Source organism: Ascidiella aspersa, chromosome 5, assembly GCF_963924565.1.
Source record: "Ascidiella aspersa chromosome 5, kaAscAspe10.2, whole genome shotgun sequence".
Taxonomy (NCBI): domain Eukaryota; kingdom Metazoa; phylum Chordata; class Ascidiacea; order Phlebobranchia; family Ascidiidae; genus Ascidiella; species Ascidiella aspersa.
Genome location: NC_139451.1, coordinates 18,256,063 through 18,271,031, shown reverse-complemented (window position 1 = coordinate 18,271,031; position 14,969 = coordinate 18,256,063). Strand labels below are relative to the sequence as shown.

The following is a 14,969-nucleotide window of genomic DNA, read 5'->3' as shown; positions in this document are numbered from 1 at the left end:
AGGTTGTGCAAAACGGTATCAAAATGAATAAAAGTTTATGAACAAAACGTGTTATTAGACACCAGCCCTTTTACCCACATGGCAAAGTTGACTACAAACCATGCTTTCTACACGTACATTTTACAGTTGTGCGCTTTGTTAAAATTATTACGTCATATACTCGTAAGTAGGTATAGTGCCTGATGCTCGTTAGCCAATCATAACAGGCTTTAATTTTTCCCCGGATTTTTATTTAGCCTACAGCATTCCAATACCTCAAACAATTGTTGTCTGTTATTGTGTATTGGATTCAAGTCACGATATAAAACTTTTGACAACATACCCTTCACTAATCTGCCGGCGTTTTTATTTTCCCTACATGTTTTTTACTGAAGATTATTTGCTACCTACTTAAGACAACGTTTCTTGAAAAATAAATTGTTTTAAATCCCTCTATTTCTGCGAAAATAATTCATTTTTAAGGCATTTACCGCGAACATCGTGTGATTGATTCAATATTATGGTCAACCTCACATTTATTAAAAACGCTTATATATAGTTCCATGCAAAACAGCTTTTGGATCATAGCTATTTCAACATAAACATTTTACATAAATAAACCATGCACGACAGTCCTTTTACGCAATCAAGCCTAATATCTTACTAGATTTCTCCGCGTCAGGGCTTAGCAGTTCTAAAATATCCAAATTTTGCCTTCTGTATATGCTTTATGACATTATCATAAATGTGTTGGTTAAGCATTTATTTTTGCTTATCAAATTAAGACTTTGAAACCTATACTTTGCACTAACTGTCCAGAAAATTACTTTAACCACATCGCAATAACTCACCAGAAAATGAATTTGTCGACTTCACTTGTCCTAGCTAGACAGTTGTTCCCAAACATTTCCCTCTTGGTTAAGAAGCGAAGTGTTACGACATAAAATTTGTAGAGCCTAACGCCGCACAACCAACTTTTTAGAAGCAATATTTGTTGAATGCACTTTTATATAGCCTTCATATTAACAGCAACACTTCGTTATGCTAGAATGCATTTCATTTCTTTAAGAATTGCTCTACATGGGGAATATAGAGGAAATTGAACGACACTCTTCTATTTATACACACCCCTATTTATGCAATCCTTTTGTATTTGGTGTTTTTTACTACACGAAAACTGGTACATTTATTAGGAGCGACTATTTATTTCGAAAGAAACACAACATATAAAAAACATCATAAAATGAGAGTAACCAAGAATGCTTATATGACAACTTCAGATCACTTTTTCTTCTTCTTTCCTTTTTTACCTTTCTTTCCTTTCTTCCCTTTTCCGCCCCCTCCTTCATCTCCGTCGTCTCCGCCTTTCGCTAATTTGGCGCGTTTTTTCCCCAGAGGTGTTTTTCCGAACCAAGACTGATAAACAGGTACAGATATTAAATCTCGGTAAAACTAGGCGCGGATATTTTGCTAAAAGTTGCGGTAATATCATGTTGTAATAGATGTTTGAGGAAAGCAACTTAATAAAAGTGAAAATTTATTACTTTCTTATTTATATAACCAACTTCTCGCAAAGATTTAATTTCCTTACGAGAAACAGAGTGGTGTAATTCTTTACACATGATTGTACCAAATCCTTGGCTTTGAAGCACCAGGTTTGCGGATGCTACTCAAAAAAGCATATTTGTTTTAAATCTGCAGTTTTTCGCTAATACTCTCTGCAGGGTTTAGCCTTACCCAAAAGCGTTCATGCATAGGTATTAAAACATTTAGATGGTTGATTTGTCTACAAAGCGGAAATAGTGCAAAAAGTTCCAGAAACGGGAACTTTGAGGTTTACGGAAATGCAAACATTGCAACTTCCCGCTCTTGTATTTGTTGTACATGGTTTACCTTAAACGCTTCTTCTTCTTCTTTATAAATCGGATCAATTCTTGCAAGCGGAGATACAAACTCAACAGCCGCTAGGGGCTTCTTCGGAAGCTATTTGACACAGTTAATATTAGCACGCTTACTGCTATAAAAACAGTTGGCAAAATATAAGGTTTAAATAATAATTTAAATACATTTTGTACAATTATTGTGCGTCGGCAATTAGATTTGTTTGGATTTGTTGTTTTACAAATAAATATCATGTTGGAATGGACTCCGAAAGCCATATTAAGAAGCTTACAAACATAAACCAAAATACGAATTATTTAGTATACATAAAAAACAATATTCATCGAAGAAGAAGTCTCCTGAACTCAAGCAAATAGTATGTTTTATGAAATTTAACATTAATGGGTTGTTATATTTTGAAATTGCAATTCATTTCTTGATTATGTGATGTTCACCTGTGAAATGCGCCTTTCACTCAGAATGTACTTCACAGCTTCAATAATATGACCTTGAGTGTAACCATCTGTAATTTTCGTAAGACTGCTCACGTCGAGATGATTCGTTATGACGCCACCGTTCTGCATTATTAGACGCTGCCACAGTACTGATAAACGTAAGAAAAACAGTATTTAGTAAACAGAATAAAAAAAATAGTAAAACATTATAAATAATGGTAAAAAATTTGCTCGCTCTGTATCGTTAGCTAATCAACATGCCTAGTTTAAAAATTGCCAAAATATGTCATAAGTTGATGATAGATTAAGGACGTTTAGCTTCCTATATGACAAGTAAGTTTAGTTTCTTATATTACAAGTTGTTTCAGTTCAGTAGTTCTCAAACTGCTGCATCCTGCGCCGCACCAGTGTGCTATTAAAGATTCCTAAGTGTTCCTGGAATCTTTAAATTATAGAAAATAACCTGTTCGAATTTGCAAATAGGTATGTATGCATGCAAGAAAGCCTAAATGCGCTCTATTCAATGGATAACTGATATTATTATGGTATTTACCTATATTATCATGTAGTAACGGTAATATCCCATTAAAATGTTCAGAAATATTTTTTGAAGAAGATTTGGTTGGTAAAACACGTGCTGCGTTTTTTTAATGTAGGCTGAAAAAGTTTAGGAACCACTGTTTTCGAAATAAAGACGTTTAGTGCAACGCTTACAAAATCGTGACGCATAGTCTGGTCTTGGTATCAGGATCACACGTTCGTAAGTTTTCACAAAAGGTTTGAGCTCTGCGTCGAACGGGTTACGGGAAGTTCCCACCAACAAGACTCTGAAAAAGACCAATTACAAAAATAGTACGAGAGTAGATAGGAGCGCAATATTACTTTATTTTAACAGCAGAATAGATTTTAGTGATTAGTGTTGCTTCAGCTGTTAGCAATTTCCGTTGCAAATGGCTTACCTATAGCCAGGGTTACCATACCGTGCTTATTTCTAAGATTTGTGCTTATTTTTGGGTGCAGTGCCTTAGAAAACGCAAATGTGCTTATTTCTAGGAAACGTGCTTATTTTAGAGTTGTGTGCTTAGTTTGTCTTATTTTAGTTTCTAAAAGCGTTACTTATCAATTTTTTATTTATATTTACCTTTTTTTATTTAACCCAGATTATAACAGTAATGCATCAAATTACATAATAACAATGGATTGTGATTGTTTATTCTAAATTTAAAAAGTACATTGTAGCCTATAGAAGTGTGGTAGGTTGCTTTAGCAATCAAGTAAACTTTCGGCTTGACGTCAGGACTGGCTTTTTTGTGATCAGCCCGGAGGCTATGGAAAGCACAATGTTACTACAAAAAAATTGCTAGATGCATTGCAGTAAATCATTCAATGAATAATTTTATTACAAGCCAAACTCCGCCAAGTAAACCAAACTTAACTACCAGGCAGGGTCAGAATTAGGCGTTTCATGCTGCCATGCACCACGGTTTAAAATGTGTAGGCTATAACTGGTGCGCTCTGACGCGAAAAAATTGACAAAGCTTGCATTAAATAAGGGTGGTTAAATTGCCAATTTCAACCTAATAAACGCATTTCTTTGCGCTTCGCTCGATTAAGCTACGTTTTGCGCATACAAAAATAGCTATTTTTAAAGTTTTTATTTTAGTTTATAACCCTGATCTTTAGTAGCGTACTTATTTTTTTGGAGTAGCGTGCTTATTTTTTGGTCTGAGCAGATGGTAACACTGCCTATAGCGTGGTGACTTGAAAAAATGTGTGTTCCGTTGCGAAATAACATAATCACGTAATGGTATTTATTATTATTTGCGATGGTTATTTAGCATTTTATTTAGCAGTAGAAATATGCCATTTAATGGCAGAAAACTATTTTAAATCTTAAAAATGACTGAAATTCACAAATAAGTTGGCATCGGTTCAGTACCGATCGTGTGATGTATAATTGGAACAGGATTCAAACTATGCCTAATTGATTGCTATAAATTGAGCAAGAAGTAAGTTCTAGGCCTATATATGGGATTACTATTAAGCTAATATGTATATGAACATCATATATTTTTCAATTTGCTTAACAAATGTAATTCAGTGTAAAAATGATTCAACTACTAGAAGTCTCACCGATCTTCGGGTTTAAAACCCTTTAAAACTTTAGGAAGATCTTTTTTGAGTCGTTTAGGATCAGTCTTATCGCCTTTCGGAGCCTTCTTGATAAAGGTTTTTTCGGCATCGCCTATGTAGATCACAGAGGGCTGAAGTTGTCTGGCAACCTTTCAGAAATACAACAAACACAGCAAATAATGTCAATGAAATAAACCAAAAAGCAAACAACTGTTGTGCAATAGCAAAGGGCAATGAAAGGGTCACATTTAGTTTTTACTCGTTGAATAAAATAAAGGGAAAAATAGACCGCAGCCAATTCATTTAGGCATGTAAGCATAACCATATAGTCTGTATTTTGAGAGTCCGTTGAAAAGTATCGACAGACCAAAACACCTTAAAAACACTGCCCTTATGTCTGAGTTTTATCTTGCTTTAAAAGGTGCTCGGAAATATATTGTAAAACAGGGCGCAAAATGTGACCAATCATGCAACGCTTACCTTGGTTACCATGTGTATAAGCATGGCCAGTCCAGCCTTGCCCGGATACTTGCCGGCTATATTTTCGGCCGACAGGTCAAAAAGATTGGCACCGCTTTCTGTGCAAATTGCATGCAGGAGCATCTTTTTGCCGACACCACGGGGTCCGGCAAGCAGGAGAGATTTGATCTGCGGCATATTCTCGTGCACGAATTGAGAACCTAGAAACCGACTATAAGTTCATTCTTATAACTTTCACGCTAACTGTATTTCTATTTCGGAAAATAAAACAATAACCTTAAACATAACAACATAAAACATAACCCTGTTTATGGAGAATATATCACTAGTAAACTACGTGGAGTGTAACGAATTTGGACACGGGTTTTCAGTAATTTTAATAAAACATAAAACATTAACATTCGTGGCTTGTTAAGAACACTCGGGCTTAACGCAAAATTTAAACAGAAATTTGTTGTCAGCATGAATTTTACGGTCTTAAAAAAATTAAAACCAAAAAAATTGTTACTAAGCTAACAAAATGTTCATTTTTTATCTAAATTATCCCTCGGTTACCTAGAGGAAGTACGCCGTACAATGCAACCAACTGTCGAACATCGGACAACGAAGGCATTGGTTCGATGTCGGCAAGACGTAAAGTGGTTCCAAGGTAGCTGTAATCACCAATAAAATCGTTCATCCATACCTGAAAAGTACAAAAACATAATTCGGAACAATAAAAGGCAAATATTACCGCAATGTCCAAATCATTGGAAAAATAGTTTAAATTGTCGACATGACATTGAAAATCTGGATTATAAACGAAAATTCTAGATGTACGACAAAATCGGATGGCACACTATTGACATAAAACCCAGTAAGTCCGGTCCTTGCCCCAATGTTCCACAGAGTTTTTTATATCAGGGGCTCTTAAACTGGGGTCCATGGACGCCATTGGGGTTCGCGAACTAATTTTAGGAGATTCATGAAGGCCGAATTCAAATATTAGTGTATATTTAGGAAGAAATAAACTTTTTAAAGACAAGTGTTTAATTAAAAATAAAACATTTTAGAATTGAATGTATTTAGACTTCATTTTACCTAAATCATCAGCATATTTATTAAAGTCTATTTGTATTGTGATGAAAATTTAGGACGTCATTTTTGAAAAATTTTGCCTTCCGAGGTCCACTAAAGCAAAAAAAAAATTAGGGTCCGCGGTAAAAAAAGTTTACGAACCCCTGTTTTATATGTTATGCCATGTCTTATGCATTGACCGAAACTCTTGCTATTTTGCGATAAAATCATGGCTAAAGACCTGTTGCAAACTCGAACGTTAAAATAGGCCTATATACGCACCTGGGGACATCTAACGAGCACACCCTGCTGCACCATTTCTTCGTACAGCGATTCAATCGTTCTATCAGCTGTGAGATCCTTGTCTTTCTTACCCTTCTTTCCCTTTTTTCCACTCTTTTTGCCCTTTTTCTTCTTCTGTGCTTAACGAAAACGGAAAAAAAAATTAAAATGGTTCTTAAAAGAATGGCCAACATAGGAAAGTAAGTGTAAAACGAGGCTGGTTATAAAAACAACGCACCTTCTTTCCGCTTTTCTTTCCTTTCTTTCCCTTCTTTCCTTTGTCCCGATCTAAAGCCTAAAACAAACCGTAAGTTTGCAAACTAAATCAAGCTATATGTAACTTAATTTTCGGTACTTCCAAAGAAGTACAACTTCTGTAAATGGTTACACAAAGACGACTAACAGGTAAATCTTAAAAAAACTTTTTGAAAACGGTAGTGTTACTGAAAAATAGATCTTTATAATTTGTTTATATACATTAAAAAAAACTGTCAATGTACCATTTTAAGGTTGTTTAGTTCTTCGCGCATGAGTTCGTCCACCTGGATCCGAATTTCCGATTCAACCTCAACTCGTTTGTCTTCTTTAATGAGTGCAACGTCGTGCTTCTGGGAGAAGTTTGCCGATTCATCACGGGTCTTCCATATTCCTATAATAATCATTCGCATTAATAACTACCTAAAAATAATAATAATCAAAGCACTAGGGATGTCCGATAATATCGGATCGGAGCCGATGCCCGATGCCGAGTGTTAGTATAGGTACGTGTCCAAAACCAGGGTGGTATCGGTTTTGATCCGATGCCAAAGTTATTATTAAGTTTCAGGCGTTTGCGATTAAACGCTTTGATTTCTACCTTGAAAAGCAATTTTTTTTAAACAATTCGAGGTTATAAACTGAAGGAACTAAACTTTCTTAAAGTTGAAATTTAGCTCGCTTGTTTAAGGACAGTAATGTCATTTAAAATCGTATCGGATGGAGATAATTTTCGTCCGAAATATCGGGTAGCAATGTTACCGGAATAAAATGTCAAATCTCAGACATTGCTAATTCGTATTAATAACCAACTAAATAGTTTTGATAAAATGCTCGTTATCTATATCATAATGGCTTAAATGTGACTGTATATCAGAATTTTTTTGGGTCTTGTTGAGTGTCGACCTGGTTAAAGACAAGAAAGACAAACCAAAAAAACAACAACTTAGTGGTACGATGTCTCGGCGTTTTTCATTATTAAACCCATTTTTTAAGTAATTTTTATTTAGCTTATATGCTTGCACCAAATCAAATCTTGTATCGCAGCAGCATACATTGTAGAATGGATATTGCATACAGAGTTTGTTTTTCGTTGATGTTATAATGATGTAAGGCAATCACTTTGTTCAGTTCGCTTGGGTTAATAATGTCTTTACTTTTATTTACTTTACTTATTTCACACAAAAAAACAAAAAACGGCAAGGTATATTGCCTTCAATAAAGATAGCTAGATTTTCTAACCTTTGTATACAGTTTTTCTGCTGTATACTTAGTTTTATGTGTTTGCTTTACGCAATATTGTGCAGACATTCAACAATATTTACTAATTTTAACGGTTTAATATTTATATGCAAATAACTTGACATGTTATTGAAATTAACAGAACTGGGCCTTGGCCTGTACAGCTGATAACTTGGAATTACCTGTTGCACATCACTTTACATGAACTTAAGATATTTAAAAAAAGTCTGTTTTTTTGCAACAGTTGTCTCGGTTAAACCTGTACAGGTCCTACTGGTATATAAATCAATTCCGCAACGTTAGTAATAGCTGTCAGTGCTTTAAACAGGAATTGTACTTTAAAAAAATATAAAAACAATGACAAAGTATAGGAAAGTTTTGCTTTATATTACACAATACCTTCGTAATCGTTGTGTCCATCAGAAACTGATGGAATGAATTTTGATTCCTGCATCTTCCAGCCGGGTTCCTCTTCCTATGTAAACAATTAAAAAACAACTAAGCAAAAGCTTCTCGGTATGAACTTATTTAAAGTTGTCAGGATCAAAATAAGTTGAAAATATCGTGTAAATCGATTCGTTGAACACAATTAACCCTATACGACTTGACGTCATTCATTAGTCAATACGTGCGCATTTTATTCTTTTCCGTACAATGCTGTTTAAAGATACAGTATTAATTTTGAAAATTTGTACACTTTAATTTTGATTGACTTGACATGGTGGAGGAGTAGTTATAATACGACTTCGAGTGGACTTGAGCAGCAGTAAATGACTGTAACATTAATTAATAACCTAAATGAATTTAACTTTATCGTTTTACCTGTTGGTTGCCTTTATGTAATACAATCTTAGTTTTTAGCTCTCAGTGCGTATATGCGCTTAAAATAAGGTATAGGTGATTTGTACAATGGCCGATTTTAATTTTTGTGTATATAAGAAACGAGTGTAAGCGTACTAGACCTAGAAGTATGTGGACATCGACCCTCTTTCGTCTCTGACAAATCCGTGCTGTTGATTTCATTTTGCCGATAAACAGGTTGCGTTTCTTTTGGGTTTCACAAAAAAGCAGTATTTCGCGCTAATACTCTTAGAAAATTACTGGAATTAAGCTATGCGTTTAAATAGTCTTTAAACCTCACAAATCGAGTATTAATGCCAATAAAATTGCATTTTTAAACCAAGCGAACTTTTAATTGTTACTATGTCAAAAATATAATCGAGCAGCACTTTAAAAAATGTAACAGTTTATAAGATCTAAAAAAAGTTAAAATGTCTGCAGTACTAACTGGTTCATCTCCATCTCCCTTCTTTCCTTTTTTTCCTTTTTTGCCCGACTTCTTTCCCTTCTTTTTCCCAGATTTCTTTCCAGACTTTTTGCCTTTTTTGCCTTTTTTCTTTCCTTTCTCTTCCTCTTTGTTTTTTAATTCAGCCTCGACCTAACAGTAAGAGTTAATGAAAATATGTTATTACTTTTATAGTTTGAGTTCTAAGTTTATTGATTTGTCATATTTTTCAAAGATACAAAACACAAATTAAAACTTAATACAATACATCAGTTGTTACTATAACTTGTAGTTTTAAACATAAAACCTCTTCTGGAGTTTTTTCTTTAAACAAAAGTGCTGATCCACCATCTGTCTCGTCTGGATAATCGGGAAATTTTCCCGTCGCATCTCTAGCAAAAAAAAACACAATAAATGTTAACTTGGAAGTTCACCGGAAAGTTTTAAAACTAATGATACAGTTAATCTTATTTAATTTTATTATACAACGATACAATTATCACATTAAATTTAATAATGATTGAGAAAAAGTTTTGGGTCCTTTATTAACATTATTTCGCTGCGTTGCCCAGCTTGGCGTCGCGATTCATTCTACTATATAATTTTATACTAGCGGCTTTAATCACCGTATTCTTTTATCGTGTTCACTGATATTCGTAAATATACTCAACAAGCCATATCAAATAGGTGAAGTGACTCTGTTTAGAGTTCAAGAAGTTAGGAGAATATTTCATAGGCCTGCTTCCTGGAGTCAGGTGTAACAAGTAACGTGTTAGAGACTTAGGCAGTCGTCGACCCTCGCCTTACTTACTTTCACCTACACACGCTAAAACTTAAGTTTACATAACTCACCTGCACTCAATAAACCACTGTCGGATCTGATCTTGCATTATTTCTTTCATATCTGGTCCCTCAACCTGGCGAATTTTGTCCTTAATGGTGACAAGTGCTTGTTGGTATTCTACTTCGTTGTCATCTTGAGTGACTCGTCGATCCTCCTATGGATGGCCAACAGGTTCTTTTATAGTTATAAAGTCTATTAGTTTAATTTATTTTGGTAAAACGCACATAGTCAATATTTAGCATGATAATACACAAATGTAAACTAGTCACTTACCTCTGTTTTAATTGCTAACTGTTGTGGGGTCATCTTTTTTGACTTGACTTCCGCTGTTGAAACCTAAAAGAAACAATAAAATTTAGAGAAAATAACTGGTTAAAAAAATGTACCATGCACTTATTTATATACAAGTGGCTAATGTGCTGGAAAGTGAAATTTTAGAAAAATAGGTAATAATCATGGTTTTCCCAACTAATGATGGTTAACTGGGGAACCAATTTGTTATTTTGTGTTCAATGAACAAAATTAGGAGTTGATTTTTCTGTCAAAGAGGTTTCTGATATGTTGTTTTCTGCATACCATTTATATATTCAGAGAAACATTTTCCATTGGAAATAATAGTATTGCAACTTAAGGCTTATTGAAATATACTAGGGGTGGAGCATGCTATTCGTAGATTTGTCATACAAAATTCAACAAACAAGAAAATGGTATCACTGATTAAAATCATGCTGTATTAGAACCAATAAATATGTTTATTTTGCCATTGAAATTGTAAGATGAGACAGGGCGAGATGTTGTAGGCTGGCTAGCTTTTGGTTGTATTAGACTAGTTACGGTACTTACTACATACTATATGGAATTTTTAAGTTTATGTGTGCATATTGATAACGTATTATGTAAATCTTTTAAATATGAAATAGGCCACTTGTTCACCAAAAATGCATTTATGCATTGCATATTCACTAACCATTCCAATAAATATCATTTCTTCCTCTCTTTCCCGTTTTGTAACTTTTCTTTGCACAAATCCCTTCCAGACCTATATAAATTAAAAATAAATAAATAGTGAGTGGCTTATTTACTACTATCTAATAAATTACAAACAGTTAATGATAACATATAGGTTCAAAATGTATATAATGATAGTGTCCTGTGCGTTAGCAGCAGCAAACAATATGTTGTTATGTAAAAACAAGGAGTAGAATTATTATTTTCAAACCAATTTTAATATTTTTAAACCATACAAAAATAAAAACATATTGTTGATCGCTGAATTTGTATTACACAAACAACATAATTTATGTGTTGTTCCTTCATATACATATTGCTGTAATTAATACATAATTCCATAACATTTTTATTGTGAACAGAATACAAAAAATGAAAGAAACCCAAGTTTGCAACCTTACTGAAAAAAACAAAAAACGTTTGGTGACTCCTGGTTAAGTACATGTTAGATGTGTTTCAATTAGGCAAGGATATATTATGAAAGACCTGACAGACATCATTTTAGATAATTTTAAAGTATTTTGTAGAACTTTTTAAAGGCCTTCGTAGGACATATTTTAACTGCAGAGCAAATTATGTACCATTACAAACCATAAATTTATTAAAAAATGCATTCTAATATAACCTTTTGAATCCTTGTTGCAGCAACATCAGGATCAAGGGTTGGCGCTCCTCGGAGGGCTGCTTGCTTTTCTCTTTCTTCCTCTAGCCGAATCTCTCTCATAAATTTAGCTCGGAGGCGACCCTGGCGTGCTCTTTCATGTATTTGCACTAGTCGAATAGCTTCTTCCAAGGACATCTTCTTTACGTCCTTTGACTACATTGCAAAAAAAGAGACTGGGCTTAGTCATAAGTTATATGCAAAAAATTGAATATCTGTTGTTTAACTAAATTGTAATGCCAGAAAAGAATACACAAGTTAAATACAACTGTAAAATACTTGCTGGATTAGTTATAATCATATACATATACTAGTGAAATATTAAAAACAACACATGCAAAGTAGCGATTTTTTCCTAAATGCTCACAATGTTGACAATATTTTTTAATTATTTTGATAATTCATACAGTATCCTTGGTTGAAGGTCCCATATTAGCTAATATCTTGCTGAGCAGTTGTTCTCTGTCTTTCAAAACTTTTTTACATTCCTGTCGGAAGTATTGTGGAATAGGAATTTCAATATCATTCTGCCAAAAAATAAAAAAACAAAGAAACAATTATTATAATCAATAGTAAAGCCACAATATTTTTATTATTTTTTACTTACTGGGGCCAATTTCAAGTCAGACAATACGTCATCAAAATAGTGAAACTCAGAAAATTCCAAGTTAACCATTTCATCTTTCACTTCTAATAGTCTACCCATTGTTCCATCCAGAACTTTACGCAAAATACGACGCTTTTGAGGATGGACAACCTGACAGAAAGCAATAAATACCTCATATAATGCAGATAAATAATTAAAAAAGTTATTATGGATTGACCATTGTTTATGTTTTAACAAACCTGGTCATAGCAACCTTCTAATTTCCTCAGGATCTGTATATACTTGATATATAAGGTAGCAAGTGTTTGAAACACAGTTACACGATCCTAAAAATTAAAATATGTGATGATATTCTTCATCATAATATTATGAATAACATTTTGGAAATAAATGAAAAACAACATTATATCTTAAAAACTGTACAGTCGTTTTCAAAGAATGATCTTATGTTCAAGCAACCTTCTCAGGTTTGGGTGGGTCAAGTGGAACTTCTTGGACCAACATTTCACCCAGAGAAACCTGAGCTGTATTCCACATCTGATTATATGTGCTGTAAAAGTATATTAAGGCAAAATCAGAATTGATAAATCATGTCTACATTTAAATATATATTGAAAAATATAAGAAAATTAATAAAAGTCTGTTTGCTAGTTTTCTGGTAAATCGTGATACAATAAGAATTTTTTCAATTTACTTTTAATTAGCAAGGAACAATAAACAATTAAATCACAATGGAACATTAAATCACAAACAACAACTTAAAATATATAGTTCTATCTACTATATAATCCAGGGGTCCTTAAACTGGAATCCATGGATCCCTTGGGGGTACATGAACTAGTTTTAGGGGTCAATGAAGCCATAATTGAAATATTAGTGCTTGGTTAAAAAGTATTTTTTCCAAAGAAAAGTATTGAACTAAAAAAGCAACATTTTTGCATTGAATGTATGTTTAGACGTCATTACGCTTTCACATTTTTTGAATCGGAAACTCCTTTTTTGAAATCTATTTGTATTGTGAAATCAAATTATGACGTCATCTCTAAAATTCCTTGCCGCGTGGATAAAGTTTAGATCAAAACTACCGCCCGGCTACAGCGTTTCGATTGAGCCCGCTGGGGTGTTTCGGCTGCACCTGGTCAACGTAAGTATTGGCTGATGCAAACCTTTACACACATTTTACCCGATTTTATAAGCTCCTAATTTTATACAAGTCGATAAGCGACGATGAACTTAAGATATTACCGGGGTTAACAAAAATAGATTTTTAATAACGGAAGCAAAACATATTTGTTAGGGGTCTGTCGTAAAAAAGTTTAGGAACTCCTGATCTAATATAAACCTTATATATAATACTTAGAACTTCTAATTTATATCACTTACCTGTGAGACATTTTCTTTTTCTTTATTCCACAGCAAAGAAATTTGTACAGTCAATCAAAAAGATTTTCATTAGAAAAAATTGACGACTAGTGCTGGCATCCTATGATAACTCAATAGTGTCCTATTGTTTATTAGATTTATAAGAACAACATTTGTTTTTGCAACAACTGAAAATCAATATAAATACTATAAGGTTGGCTAATATGTTTAAATTTGATTGATGAAATCCATTTCCTTCTATTTACGGAAGTTGCTAATCTTTTATGTGAGGTGTTTGTTGATTTTATTTAAAATAACGCCTTATTTACACATATTTGATAAAAATACAACAAATTATGTTCTAGTTTTAAAATGAAAACATATATTTATTACGCACAGTATTCAATTTTAAGTTAAAAAAAAATCATTTAAAGTATTTTTAGGTACGTAGATTATACATAATTTACAACAACATTCAAACTGTTGCCTGTTTGGTTATCTTTTTTAATCATGGAAAAGGCTATTTACCTGACTAAAAGTCAAAAAAGGGCGCTGGTCCAGCATCCCACCATAACAAAGATTATTTGGGTTAGGGTGCGGGTTGGGGTGGGTTAAGCAATTTTATTAATAATAACACTTGAACCACCCACACCAAAACTCTAACCGACAGCCTAACCCAAATCTTTTGTTTTCAGTAGGACAAATTTTCTGTAAGAAATTCAAGGCCCGTTTACACTAGAGCTGCGCTGGGCGTGAATTGTTTTCACTACAGCTGTGCTAACCAAGCTGGGCGTAAAAATCGCTCCAAACGTAACGTTTTTCTATAACTGCACTGGGCTTGAGTTTAGCAAAGCGTGAAAATCGCCCCAAAGCGTAACTTCAAGCAAGCTGTAGCTACTGCACGGGGCTTGAGTTTAGCAAAGTGTTAAACGCTCACCACAATAGAATTTAAATGCAAACTACGCTTTGCTCAGCTCAGTACAGCTGTAGTGTAAACGGGCCTTTAATTAATGAAGTACTGTGTAAACACGGCTTTAAAAATCGTATTGTAATTTTGCAAATCAGGTTACAGTAGTTCGAATTTCGAAGTTCGGTAAACGGGTTGGAAACAATTTCGGTGCTAGTCTAGAATCCTACCTTAACGAACACTATTTGGGTTAGCGTTTGGGTAGGTTAAGTATTATTATTAAATAATAAATATTTAGTTAACCTGCCCTCACCCAAACACTAAGCCAAATGTTATGAGGTGCTTTAATACGTAATTGTTTTAACGAAGTGGTAGCGTAGTACAGTATAAAAAGGTACTTCTTAGTTGCAAAATTTCGAACTTCAGTGATCGGCTCATTCTTCCATATATAAAACTGGATCGGTTACCGTACTTCGAAGTTCGATAACGATTTGCCGGACAAATAGCATGTTCCTTTAATTTATGCGCTAAT

The 14,969-nt window shown here is 33.7% G+C and overlaps 1 protein-coding gene across 1 annotated transcript; it reads right to left on the bottom strand.

The window, feature by feature from the left end:
* Positions 1 to 1,247: 1,247 nt before the first annotated feature.
* Positions 1,248 to 13,738, bottom strand: LOC146145176 (dynein regulatory complex subunit 11-like). The gene is made up of 22 exons (XM_083389482.1): positions 13,552 to 13,738; positions 12,628 to 12,718; positions 12,408 to 12,494; positions 12,169 to 12,318; positions 11,969 to 12,088; positions 11,526 to 11,717; positions 10,860 to 10,931; positions 10,166 to 10,228; positions 9,901 to 10,046; positions 9,356 to 9,440; positions 9,052 to 9,201; positions 8,163 to 8,238; positions 6,767 to 6,915; positions 6,505 to 6,561; positions 6,267 to 6,401; positions 5,484 to 5,613; positions 4,929 to 5,128; positions 4,449 to 4,597; positions 3,030 to 3,142; positions 2,316 to 2,464; positions 1,873 to 1,962; positions 1,248 to 1,395 (listed from the first exon to the last, which is right to left on the bottom strand). The coding sequence occupies exons 1-22, from the start codon at positions 13,560 to 13,562 to the stop codon at positions 1,261 to 1,263; spliced, it is 2,550 nt and encodes an 849-aa protein (XP_083245608.1). The 5' UTR covers positions 13,563 to 13,738; the 3' UTR covers positions 1,248 to 1,260.
* Between the last annotated feature and the right edge of the window lie 1,231 nt (positions 13,739 to 14,969).

Excerpts from the sequence above, each read along its gene's own strand:
- LOC146145176 (XM_083389482.1), bottom strand. Across the intron at positions 12,495-12,627 it reads ACCCACCCAAACCTGAGAAG|GATCGTGTAACTGTGTTTCA; the intron begins GTTGCTTGAACA and ends TTTAATTTTTAG. Across the intron at positions 5,129-5,483 it reads GTACGGCGTACTTCCTCTAG|GTTCTCAATTCGTGCACGAG; the intron begins GTAACCGAGGGA and ends GTCGGTTTCTAG.